Genomic DNA, 13014 nt, shown 5'->3' with positions numbered 1-13014 from the left:
GAGAACAACGTGGGTAAAACTACTTCAGATGCCTCGAATGATTGTTTATTAATAGCACAGGTAACGCGCACGTTAACCCTTGTAAAGTCCCAGTTAGGATTAAAAAGTATGAAGCTACAAAAACTCAAAATCTAAGCAAGTGTACTAGTCTAATCTTTACACAGAAAGTGTCTTCAGACTCGATATAAGACCTCATAACTGAAGGAGCAACAAGCAGTGAGATATAGGCTCTTGTTTTTAGACAATGCATCATTTTGTTAAGTCAAAGACTCTTGAAAACATCTTAATTTCAGACACTGGGAACACGTTTCCATCACTTTTGGAAATGGCCAATTTTGTCTCCACCACTTTGCATCACGATCATTTGTTAAAAATGGTCTAAAACATTGCGTGCACAAAGAATTGTACACTTTGAAAAAGGTTTATCTGCACAAGAGAAATGTACAATCTGGAGGACACGTTTAATATGAGTCATAACTGAATAGAGAATATCTCTGCAGCAGCGTAGTTACTGAACTAGTTGTCAAATAAAGTATTGTAAGCATATGTATGTTTACTGTATATGTATGTATCGTCTGAGGGGGCGCTAAATGCAGTATAGAGTGGTGCAGGAATGAGTCCTAAAACCCGGAAGTGAGTTAGCATTTCACCACTTCCTGTTCCCTCGTCTCAGAGCCAATGGGTTTTTAGAACTAGTTTTTAGAAAGTAGCTGTAAATAAGGTCTGTGGTTGAGACACATTGAAGAGACGGATCACGTTTTGTTCTAGGACATTAAATCCATCAGCAGTGACCCCGCTGGTGATTTCTGAAGAGTTCACGTGTCTGAAAAACGATGGTTGTTACCAAGTGGCTGAATAGGACTACAGAAGTCGTGGAGGACGTTGTACGTCATTACACCGAACACGTAAACACTCCTCTAAGTGTGTTAGCCCTGTTCTGCTTGAAAGCAAGTACCTGCCTCCTGCAAACTGTTCAAACAAACGCTTCAACTCGTTCCATTTAGAATCTGTGTGTTTGAATATGGATCTGAAGTTGGCGTGACGTTGAAGTCGTGCTGCTGGACTCGGCTGTAGTTCCTTTATAGCATAACGTTAGCATTTAGCTTCTGGATACTAGATTTATGATTAGAACATTATAAAAGTAGGGTAGACGTGTGGAGATTATCCGGCTGAACAAAACGTGCATTTATCAAACAGGTTCGTTTTCCACAGACATTATTTCCAGCTATTTTCCTAAATCCTCTGGAGAAACCCTGTTGCTTTCTTGTCGAGGGAACCAGCAGCTTCCTTCAGGGTGAACACGTCATCCCTGCACCGCTCTATTGGTTTTTAAATTTAAAAAAAGTGTCCCCTCCACTAGTTTTTCTAACAAAGTGACGCTCATGATCTCATGATCTCATCGTATGAATCTTTATGATCTCTAAAAAATAAACCGAATCTGTGATTCTTCAGAAGATGTTCGCACGCAACATCCTCCGAGTTTCTATAATCTCATTTGGGATCAATGGACCAATAGTTTTTATTGTACCCACAAATCTAATTATCTTATCACTGTAATTATATAAACATATCATAATCTAAATGTGATTAAATGATAGCCATGCAATTTTTTGTTTTCCTCAAATTGAAAACGTATTGCGTTGGAGAAACCTTGAATGGATGTTCTTTCTAGATGTATATCTCGACCACACTGCTGGATCCCAGGAATCAATGGGTTTTTACCAAATTAAAAAGTTCATTAAGAGTAACGCTGATGTCTCTTTGAGCTAAAGAGAGGGGCGGAGTGGCGCAGTGGGCTGTGCGTTTGATCATCAGATCAAGGGGGTGTTGGGGAACTCCAGTTCGAAACCCGCTCCCGCTGCCACTGCGTCAGGCCGTTGTGTCCTTGGGCAAGACACTTCACCCGAATTTGCTCCTGTGGGTATTGTCCACAGTACATGTATGATACTAATGTGTATCTGTAAAGCGCCTCGATGACTCCGAGGTGTGAAGATGGGCGGTGTGGCGCAGTGGGCTGTGCATTGATCATCAGATCAAGGGGGCGAAACCCGCCGCCGCTGTGTCTGTAAAGTCATTGTGTTCTTGGGCAAGACACTTCACCTGAATTTGCTCCTGTGGGTATTGTCCACAGTACATGACCGTTACATGTATTTGTAAAGCGCTTTGAGTCATTGAAAAGCGCTATAATAATAAATACAAGGAATTATAAATGCTAACATCTGCATTCTCACATGCTCAAAACGACATGCGAAAGTTTAGCAAGTTCTGTTGTTTTTAGACAATGCATCATCTTGTTAAGTCAAAGACATCTTATTTTGAGTTGTATCTCAGATGAAAAAAGGTTTCTTTTAACATTTGTATTAGATAATCCCCAACCAACATCAGGAAACAGAACACTTTTGAGCATTCCTGGCTTACTTTGTATCACAACCCATCCTGATTTTGCTCAAAATAAGTTTCCCCAGCTAATTCAGGGTATATGCAGGAATCCTGAAGTCAAATGTAATACCTTTTAAGACCCCGCGGACACCCTGTAATTACAAGATGTGATTCATCTAAATATCCAGTCTTACCTCGAGAAATCTTACCAAGCTAAAGTTGTTTACTCAGTGAGAACACCTTGTTTTTGGAGCAGCATTTTCACAGATTTCATGACAGCTTTGTCCGTAAACATGGAAAGAAAAGTCCTTCTCTGTGCTTGTTGACCGCCTCACCTCACGTAACTCTGTACATATGACCGACTTTCAGCATTTTGACAGATTTCATGACAGATTTGTCCGTAACTTGGGTACAAATGTTCCTTCTGGATGCTTTTTGGACAGCCTAACCCCATATATCTCTGTACTCACAGTCCCACAGCTAATTACAAGATCTGATTCATCAAATATCCCTCTTATCTCAAGACATCTTCCCAAGCAACTTTCTATTGGCACATTTGACTGATTTCAAGTGAGAACACCTTGTTTTTGGAGCAAAAGAAGTCCTTCTCTGTGCTTTTTGACGCCTAACCTCCTGTATCTCTGTACATATGACACATGTTCAGCATTTGGACAGATTTCATGACAGATGTGTCCGTAACTTGGGTACAAATTGTTCCTTTAGGATGCTCTTTGGAAACCATAACCTCCTGTATCTCTGTATGTTCAGCGATACTCACAGTCCATGGCCATGCCCACGGCGATGCACTTCTTGAAGCGACACAGCTGGCACTGGTTGCGCGTGATCTTGTCGATGATACAGCATCCCTCATATTTACAGGAGTACGCCGGGTGCAGGTTCTTCTGGATGGTTCTGCGGAAGAAGCCCTGCAGAGAGGAGAGGAAGAGGAGGAAGAAAGACGAAGAACAGAGATTTAAAGGTTACCTATTATGCAAAATCCACTTCTTCACGTCTCTTCTTCATCAACATGTGTCCCCTCTTCTTCACGTCTCTTCTACATCAACATGTGTCCCCTCTTCTTCATGTCTCTTCTACATCAACATGTGTCCCCTCTTCTCCATGTCTCTTCTTCATAAACATGTGTCCCCTCTTCTTCATGTCTCTTCTACATCAACATGTGTCCCCTCTTCTTCACGTCTCTTCTACATCAACATGTGTCCCCTCTTCTTCACGTCTCTTCTACATCAACATGTGTCCCCTCTTCTTCACGTCTCTTCTACATCAACATGTGTCCCCTCTTCTTCATGTCTCTCTTCTTACATCAACATGTGTCCCCTCTTCTTCACGTCTCTTCTACATCAACATGTGTCCCCTCTTCTTCACGTCTCTTCTACATCAACATGTGTCCCCTCTTCTTCACGTCTCTTCTACATCAACATGTGTCCCCTCTTCTTCATGTCTCTTCTACATCAACATGTGTCCCCTCTTCTTCATGTCTCTTCTACATCAACATGTGTCCCCTCTTCTTCATGTCTCTTCTTCATCAACATGTGTCCCCTCTTCTTCATGTCTCTTCTTCATCAACATGTGTCCCCTCTTCTTCATGTCTCTTCTTCATCAACATGTGTCCCCTCTTCTTCATGTCTCTTCTACATCAACATGTGTCCCCTCTTCTTCATGTCTCTTCTTCATCAACATGTGTCCCCTCTTCATGTCTCTTCTTCATCAACATGTGTCCCCTCTTCTTCATGTCTCTTCTACATCAACATGTGTCCCCTCTTCCTCATGTCTCTTCTTCATCAACATGTGTCCCCTCTTCTTCATGTCTCTTCTACATCAACATATGTCCCCTCTTCTTCATGTCTCTTCTACATCAACATGTGTCCCCTCTTCTTCATGTCTCTTCTTCATCAACATGTGTCCCCTCTTCTTCATGTCTCTTCTTCATCAACATGTGTCCCCTCTTCTTCATGTCTCTTCTACATCAACATGTGTCCCCTCTTCTTCATGTCTCTTCTTCATCAACATGTGTCCCCTCTTCTTCATGTCTCTTCTACATCAACATGTGTCCCCTCTTCTTCATGTCTCTTCTTCATCAACATGTGTCCCCTCTTCTTCATGTCTCTTCTACATCAACATGTGTCCCCTCTTCTCCATGTCTCTTCTACATCAACATGTGTCCCCTCTTCTTCATGTCTCTTCTACATCAACATGTGTCCCCTCTTCTTCATGTCTCTTCTACATCAAATGTCTCTCAGAGGGGCGTGGGGAGGGGCTCCTTATTTTCATCTGAAGTAACAGACAGAGAATCAGCACTTTGGAAACAGGGCTGAAACAGAGGGGATTATGGGTAATGCTGCAATGATCTGTTTGGTGTTTCAGCCAATCAGAGACAGGCTCTGGATATATCTGAGACCTGTGATATATTGATGAAGAGGAGGATGATAGGGGACCTTTAAAGAAAGGATAAGGAATAAATGGAGCTTATGGAAAGTAACCAGAGATAGAAAAAGCATTCAGAGATTGAGAGGAAATATGCCACTCTGGATGAGGACATCGTACACCACTGCAATTGGGTTTTATATTTATATTGAAATCTCTCCTTGGGCTGGTTCCCTCTCATATTTGCACATATATGTGTAAAAAAGCAAGTCTATATGACCTCCCAAGACTTTATTCAGATGCTGGGGATGCTAAGTTAGAACGAGGGAACAAAGCTTTTAAATATGAAGCTCCTTCTGCCTAGAAAGTCCAGAAGGAGCTTCATCCACCCCAAAAACACGATGCATTACATTAACCTGTTAAGCCCCGAGCCTGTTTTTCAGGTTTCAGGCTCGAAAATGACATGCCCAAAACAAATGACTACAACTTCACTTCTAAAAGGGTTATATGAATAATTTCTTTTATCAAAGCAAGGTTACATCTGTGAGTTGGATGTAGAAGTGTCAGAATCAATATAGATTTTTCTCAGTCAGAGTAAATTCAGATGGAACATAGTAAAAAAAGGTAAATTCTTACCTCTGCCTAAAGAAAAAACATTACTTATAGTGAAAACCACCCTTGAATGATGGGATGGTAGACTATAAACTTTAGGAATCCAAACTATAACATATAATAAGTACCCTGTATCAACATTGAGGCAAAACAAGTTAAATTTGACCTTTTTAGAGAGGTTTAGCCAAAAGAAAGTTCCAGGCGGAATAGGCTTTCGGCACATTTGGGTACATCTGGTTCCATCAGTGCCATTTGACCTTTTTCAGGTACCAGACTATAAAAATGATGTATTACATTGAATTATCACCATAGGTATTCATTCCATCCAAAGAAAAACAATTCAAATTAAAGAAATTAATAAAAAAATTTAAAATTAAATGGGGCTTAACAGGTTAAAGAACATCATGTGACAAACATCGTGTTCATATCAACTCTCTGACTGCTTGGCACAGCTCTCCACTTTAAAATATAACACACTGTAGTTTTCCATTTACTCATTTTCCTAAGTGTTTTAGTTTTCTAGCTTTTAAGGTTATTCGTATAGTATTACATTTGGTGTGAATACGTGTCGTTAGTTTCCTTTTTTAATGCTAAATCTCAATGAGACGTTTTACCCGGTTAAATAAAGCATATTAAACTCCCATTTGCACATCATCTTTCTATATATATCCTGCTTACTTGAAGAAAACGGTTATTTTGTGTTTCTTTTGTAAAATATTGAGTGTTCTTGTATTTTAATGTGTGAGTGGGACACAGGGTTCTGATCTTTCTGTGTGTACAAACATATTTTGAGATTGACAATAAAGTTGACTTTGATAACCTCAAATAAAATACAAAATACTTTTGTCAACATCAGCATTAAAGAAGTCAATGAACGGTTGCTCCTGTCTCATGAGATCTCTCTGAATGCATATCCAAGGAAAGTCCGTAGTAAGAAAGACACACTTATCTAAATATAAGTGAAGACGATCGACTCTCGTGGAGATAATTAAGGATTTCAGTACGCCTCATTTCCTGTGAAATTACAGGAGGCCGAGCTTTAAGGAACGAACCTCTCATCGTTCTGTTTCGTATTCTGCATTTCTTCCCAATTACCAATAAACAAGGAGCACAACATGTACCATCGATTCATCACAGAGGCTCAGCATCAACATCTATTCTGTTTCTGGCATTCAAGATTTTAAAGAAGACCCATTTCATCGAGGACACGTGTAATCCAAATGTAACTCTAGTGAACACAAAGGGCTGTTTTGTGGGAGCCTTTAATTGGTTAATTGAACCATGAACATGATGTTAGACGCCGACAATAGAGACTGAAGTTCAGACAGGAAGCTTCGGTCAGCTGACTCCTGCATTAAATCTCACTTATCTACGGCCTGTTCAATAATCACTTTATATATTTTTAAATAGATCCTACTATGGGATATCGTCAGGGCCGGTTCTGACCAATTTGCTGCCCTAGGCGAGATTTTAGCTGGCGCCCAGCCCCCCCCCCCCAAGATCTCTACAAAAGACAAAGACACTAAAACAGAAACGTATTGACATGTTGGTTATATATATATAAAAAGGTTTCAAATGTATTCAGTATGGTATGAACATGTTTTAAATTAGTGGTGGACTTCACATCCTCCAGGGGGGTCCGGGGGTCTGCCCCCCCGGAAAGATTTTTTTGAACACAAGTAAAATGCTTCAATCTGGTGCACTTTGAGCAGAATGACTAGAGACCTGATCTAGGGGGTACAACTCTAAAACACCCAGATGAAGAAGATCGGTTTGCATTTGAATAATCAAATAAGTATATGAACATAACCAATAACCCAGAGCCCATAACAAATACATGTAACTTATTTTATTTTTGTGGTTCATTCATATCTTATTTTACCTAGTTAACATTTATTTATTTATGCATATTTTTAAATCTCTCCAGTTGTAAACGATATGTCTGGTTCACTGTCCTATAGTATACACTGGAATGATTTCCTGTTTTTATTCATCCTAATAATTAGAAAGGAGTGCCTTGGAAATATGTGTTTACATAAATTGTGACCAAACCGTTTGAGACCCACTGAGATAACTGAGACTAAAGTGAACTATCTAAACCCTCAGAGTCCTTCACCTCACTGAGCCTCAGTCTGACTGGAGAGGACTCTCCCTCTACCTTCTTGTAGAAACAGCTTCTTATATCCGTTAGCACAGCTAGCACCAGATGCTAACAACAACAATAGTCGGTATCGGTGCGCCCTCTCTCTCTCTCTCTCCCTCTTTCTCTCTCTCCCTCTCTCCCTCTCTCCCTCTTTCTCTCTCTCCCTCTCTCCCTCTCTCCCTCTTTCCCTCTCTCCCTCTCTCCCTCTCTCCCTCTCTCCCTCTTTCTCTCTCTTGCTCGCTCGGAGGCTCGCTCGCACTTTGGCTGTGAGCTGCGGGCGCCTGATAAGCCATTTTCATCACTTACAGCGCCCATCGTACAGGGCGAATGAAATGTGTAACCGGGGTGAAAAGGGTGTTACCTTGACTTAATTATGAATGTTGTTACATCAAGGCCGAAAATTAGGATGAGCAGAAACGGTCAAAAATGTTTTTTTCCCTCCCAGAGAGATCTGGCGCCCTAGACGACCATCTATGCCAAAAACCGGCCCTGGATATCGTTATCTAGCTTCATGGAAAAATACATCTTACTTATTGGACTTTTCCCAGTTTGCAGCATTTGTTATTTTGAGAAAAAGCAATAGACTTAGAGATCTGAACAGATGTGTTGTTTTGAATATAAAGTGACTTTGTTCTGTGAGACGGAGAGCTGAAAACAGAAAGTCCTGCCAGCGTCGATAAAGAAATTAAAACGGATGTAGTTTGAAAATGTGTGACGCGCGAGAGATCAATTCACTCCACATTCCTGAAGTGATGGAGATATGAATGAGAAAAGACAAACTTAATGAAGCTAATTCAATCAGCTGTGCAGAGCTAAGCTAATCACAAACTGTCTCCGGTTTATGGCTTCATGCTTCTCTTAAATCAAGAAACTAGAAAGAAGGCACTAAATCAGTTCTTGTGATGAAGCTAAAAGCTAGTTTGTGTTAGCATTGATAACAAAGGTGGGAAGTACCTACTTAGATTTACTCAAGTATTGTCCTTAAGTTCAATGTTGAGGTACTTGTACTTTACTTGAAGTAAAAAAGGCACTAAATGAGTTATTTTAATGAAGTCTAGAGCGTGTTTTTCAAAGCATTATTACAGAGAAAAGTCAGAAATATACTTAACCGAGACAGATTTATGTTTTCTATTCTTTGATAGAGTTTAATTATTATTGTTTCAAGTAGTCAAGTTAATAGTGTGGGGGAGACTTCTGAGTAGCAATGCAGGAGGAGCCACCGACTCAAAGGAAATAAAACGATTATTTTTTTATTATTATTATTAATTTATTTTTCAAATACATTTTTTTTTTAATTGGTTTTTCAGTTGAATTATACTGATAATTAAAGTTCAGGGTAATCAACTGTTAACCTGTTAAGCACCAAGCCTGTTTTTCATGTTTCAGGCTCGAAAATGACATGCCCAAAACAAATGACTACAACTTAACTTCTAAAAGGGTTATATGAATAATTTCTTTTCTCAAAGTAATGATAAACCTGTGAGTTGGATGTAGAAGTGTCAGAATCAATATAGATGTTTTTTATTTTAAAGAAAATTCAGATTTTACATAGTAAAAAACTGTAAATTATAGTGTCCGTCCAAAAATTCTTTTTTACAGATAGTGAAAACTACCCTTGGATGATGGGTTAGTAGACTAAAAGCTTTAGGAATCCAAAGTACAACATATAATAAGTACCCTGTATCAAGATTGATGCAAAACAAGTGACATTTGACCTTTTTAGAGAGGTTTAGCCAAAACCACCCCACCTCTGAGGTGATTTGGGTGAAAATTGTTTTTTTTCCATATCTCTGGCCCCCCTTGGTCGATTTTGATGGTTGACACCTCTTTCTGACCGTTAGAGCCAATAGAATCGAAGGGGGTGGCCTGGGTGGGGGCTGCGCGCATGTAAATTTGCAGCAGAGTGGACCTATCTCTCGCTCTGACATTTGGAAACGAAAAAGCAGTTTTATTGCTTATGGATTATCATAAATCATTTCAAAGAGGACACAGACACATTGGATTAACCTATGGATTAACTGCAGCATCGTTTTTTTTATCGTTTTAATGCCATTGAAGACCAGTTTTGACCAAGGTAAGCCATGTTAGCGTTTCTAGCTACCTAGCTCCACATGTTATGATGTACGTTTTCGTTTATAGCGTCGCAAATGTTTATCACTGAGTATTGAGGTGGGCACCCCCAGATTCTGTGTCTCCAGCTGATGCTAATCGAGGGGTTGGCTGTGCATCTAGGATAAGTAATAAGGGAGTTATGAGTGAGTTTAGGTGCAGAGATAGGTTACATTTTTTCGCTCGTGGCTAATTCAGAGGCTGAGTGTTAGCATTGTGGGGTTTTTTTGGATTTATTTTTTAAAAAGATCAGTTAGCTGAGTTTCTTCCCGTTACATGGATATAAAACATTCATAGTTTATAAAATATTAAGATTCCTTAGACGTTGTTTCCTGCAAATGACGCGTTTATCCGCCCGGTACCGGGGGGGCGGTGCGTAACAGGTTAAAAACATACTGTTCACATTTCTTTCTCCAATAAATTGATGTTTTCAAAGTAAATGGATAATCGTTTTTTAATAATCGTGATATCAATTATTGACCCAAATAATCGAGATTATGATTTTTGTCATAACCGAGCAGTAAGGCCCTAAGTCGAACACTGATGGGTTATTTGGAGCTTCGGCCGGAGAATTCACAAAACAAGTCACGAGTCAGAGGTTCTGACTTCACGGGAGAGTTGCCACGTCAAATCTCAAGAACTCTCCCTGAGACCCGTGTGTTTAGCTAGTTCAGAGAGAATCATCCACATTGAGCAGAACAACATAGAACCATAACACCTCTATCAGCTGATCCAACAGGCAGGAACATAGAACCATAACACCTCTATCAGCTGATCCAACAGGCAGGAACACAGAACCATAACACCTCTATCAGCTGATCCAACAGGCAGGAACACAGAACCATAACACCTCTATCAGCTGATCCAACAGGCAGGAACACAGAACCATAACACCTCTATCAGCTGATCCAACAGGCAGGAACATAGAACCATAACACCTCTATCAGCTGATCCAACAGGCAGGAACATAGAACCATAACACCTCTATCAGCTGATCCAACAGGCAGGAACATAGAACCATAACCCCTCTATCAGCTGACGCCAACAGGCAGGAACATAGAACCATAACACCTCTACCAGCTGACGCCAACAGGCAGGAACATAGAACCATAACACCTCTATCAGCTGATCCAACAGGCAGGAACATAGAACCATAACACCTCTATCAGCTGATCCAACAGGCAGGAACATAGAACCATAACACCTCTATCAGCTGACGCCAACAGACAGGAACATAGAACCATAACACCTCTATCAGCTGATCCAACAGGCAGGAACATAGAACCATAACACCTCTATCAGCTGATCCAACAGGCAGGAACACAGAACCATAACACCTCTATCAGCTGATCCAACAGGCAGGAACATAGAACCATAACACCTCTATCAGCTGATCCAACAGGCAGGAACATAGAACCATAACACCTCTATCAGCTGATCCAACAGACAGGAACATAGAACCATAACACCTCTATCAGCTGACGCCAACAGGCAGGAACATAGAACCATAACACCTCTATCAGCTGATCCAACAGGCAGGAACATAGAACCATAACACCTCTATCAGCTGATCCAACAGGCAGGAACATAGAACCATAACACCTCTATCAGCTGACGCCAACAGGAGCAGGGAGACAGAACACTGAGAGCACAGCAGCCCAGGTTACAGGTGCGTGTGCTCAGTCAGGACAGAACTGATCAACTGGGTCAAAGTTATGGGCCTTGGGAAATATTTCCCCAACAATAATAAGTTGTTTTCGCTTTTTCATATATGTATTTTCTGTTTTGAATCTGCTTATATTCTGTTTAGCATTGTTTGATAAGTTTAGGCTGAAATGTCAATGATTTAATGAAATCCTCGACATTGATCACAGCACTACTGGAGGGTGATTAGGAACTAGGCTTCTCAAAGAATGATTCTGATCCGAAATATTTCCCTAACAAATAGGATTATCAAAAACGGTTCTGTCTGCAGCTAAGCATCATCCGCGATAAGGATGTCCTCATGTTGGAGGAAATGGATTGTCAGACATTATTAAACCTTGAAAATCCAAAACTATATAAGAAAGTTTCTCTCTGAATATATAAGATAAGAAAAGATGGACCTTTATGAACCCCTTAGGGACATTCAGGAGTTTAAGCAGCAACAGAGTGAGAGCGAAGGTACAGTACAGATTCACACAAGATTATTACAATTAAAGATCAAATTAAATTGAAAAATTGAAAAATGATATTCAGGTAAGTAGCTGTTAAAACAAGAATGTAGTTAAATGAATAAAAAACACATATACATATCTGAGGCCAGATTGTTAAATATATTTACATGCACATTTCTGCACAGCCCTTATGTTTGAAATATATCGTTTCAATATCGTCATAAATTCATTGTAATAAGTGTTTTAGTTTATTTTGTATATTGAAATCTGGTGTCCTTATTCTTTTTTTAATGTAAAATTGTTTATTTTCTTGAATGTTTCTTTATTATCGTCCTAACTTATTTGCTTATATTGTTTATGTTTGCACCACCAAGCTAATTCCTGGTATCTGGAAACGTACCTGGCAAAAAACTTGATTCTGATTCTGTTTAAGGCTTTCCTCATTTTGGGGATATTGGTTGATTGAGAGATCCCAGTGTACCTTGAAGGGGCACTAGCTGCCTCTGATAACAGGCTGTGAGGCGTTCAGGTGCACTAGCTGCCTCTGATAACAGGCTGTGAGGCGTTCAGGTGCACTAGCTGCCTCTGATAACAGGCTGTGAGGCGTTCAGGGGCACTAGCTGCCTCTGATAACAGGCTGTGAGGCGTTCAGGTGCACTAGCTGCCTCTGATAACAGGCTGTGAGGCGTTCAGGTGCACTAGCTGCCTCTGATAACAGGCTGTGAGGCGTTCAGGGGCACTAGCTGCCTCTGATAACAGGTTGTGAGGCGTTCAGGGGCACTAGCTGCCTCTGATAACAGGCTGTGAGGCGTTCAGGGGCACTAGCTGCCTCTGATAACAGGCTGTGAGGCGTTCAGGGGCACTAGCTGCCTCTGATAACAGGTTGTGAGGCGTTCAGGGGCACTAGCTGCCTCTGATAACAGGCTGTGAGGCGTTCAGGGGCACTAGCTGCCTCTGATAACAGGTTGTGAGGCGTTCAGGGGCACTAGCTGCCTCTGATAACAGGCTGTGAGGCGTTCAGGGGCACTAGCTGCCTCTGATAACAAGCTGTGAGGCGTTCAGGGGCACTAGCTGCCTCTGATAACAGGCTGTGAGGCGTTCAGGTACCTTGCAGCCCTCGCAGGTGATGCAGCGGTAGTGGTAGCCCGTGGCCTTGTCTCCACACACCACGCAGGGCTCGTCCTTCTCCAGGTAGCTGGGGATGTATCCTGGAACACTGAGAGCTGGAGGAGA

The 13014-nt window shown here is 41.0% G+C and overlaps 1 protein-coding gene across 2 annotated transcripts in view; it reads right to left on the bottom strand.

Annotated features, from left to right (window-relative positions):
* Positions 1 to 13014, bottom strand: part of LOC117487094 (thyroid hormone receptor alpha) — a 130693-nt gene that overhangs the window by 13199 nt on the left and 104480 nt on the right. For both annotated transcript variants that reach the window (XM_034135736.1, XM_034135737.1), the window contains 2 exons: positions 12889 to 13004; positions 3158 to 3305 (listed from right to left, as the gene is read on the bottom strand). In XM_034135736.1, the coding sequence (XP_033991627.1) occupies positions 3158 to 3305; positions 12889 to 13004 (264 nt within the window). The remainder of the gene's footprint in view (positions 1 to 3157; positions 3306 to 12888; positions 13005 to 13014) is intronic.

Source organism: Trematomus bernacchii, unplaced genomic scaffold (assembly GCF_902827165.1).
Source record: "Trematomus bernacchii unplaced genomic scaffold, fTreBer1.1, whole genome shotgun sequence".
NCBI classification, from domain to species: domain Eukaryota; kingdom Metazoa; phylum Chordata; class Actinopteri; order Perciformes; family Nototheniidae; genus Trematomus; species Trematomus bernacchii.
This window is presented reverse-complemented; position numbering and strand designations above follow the sequence as displayed.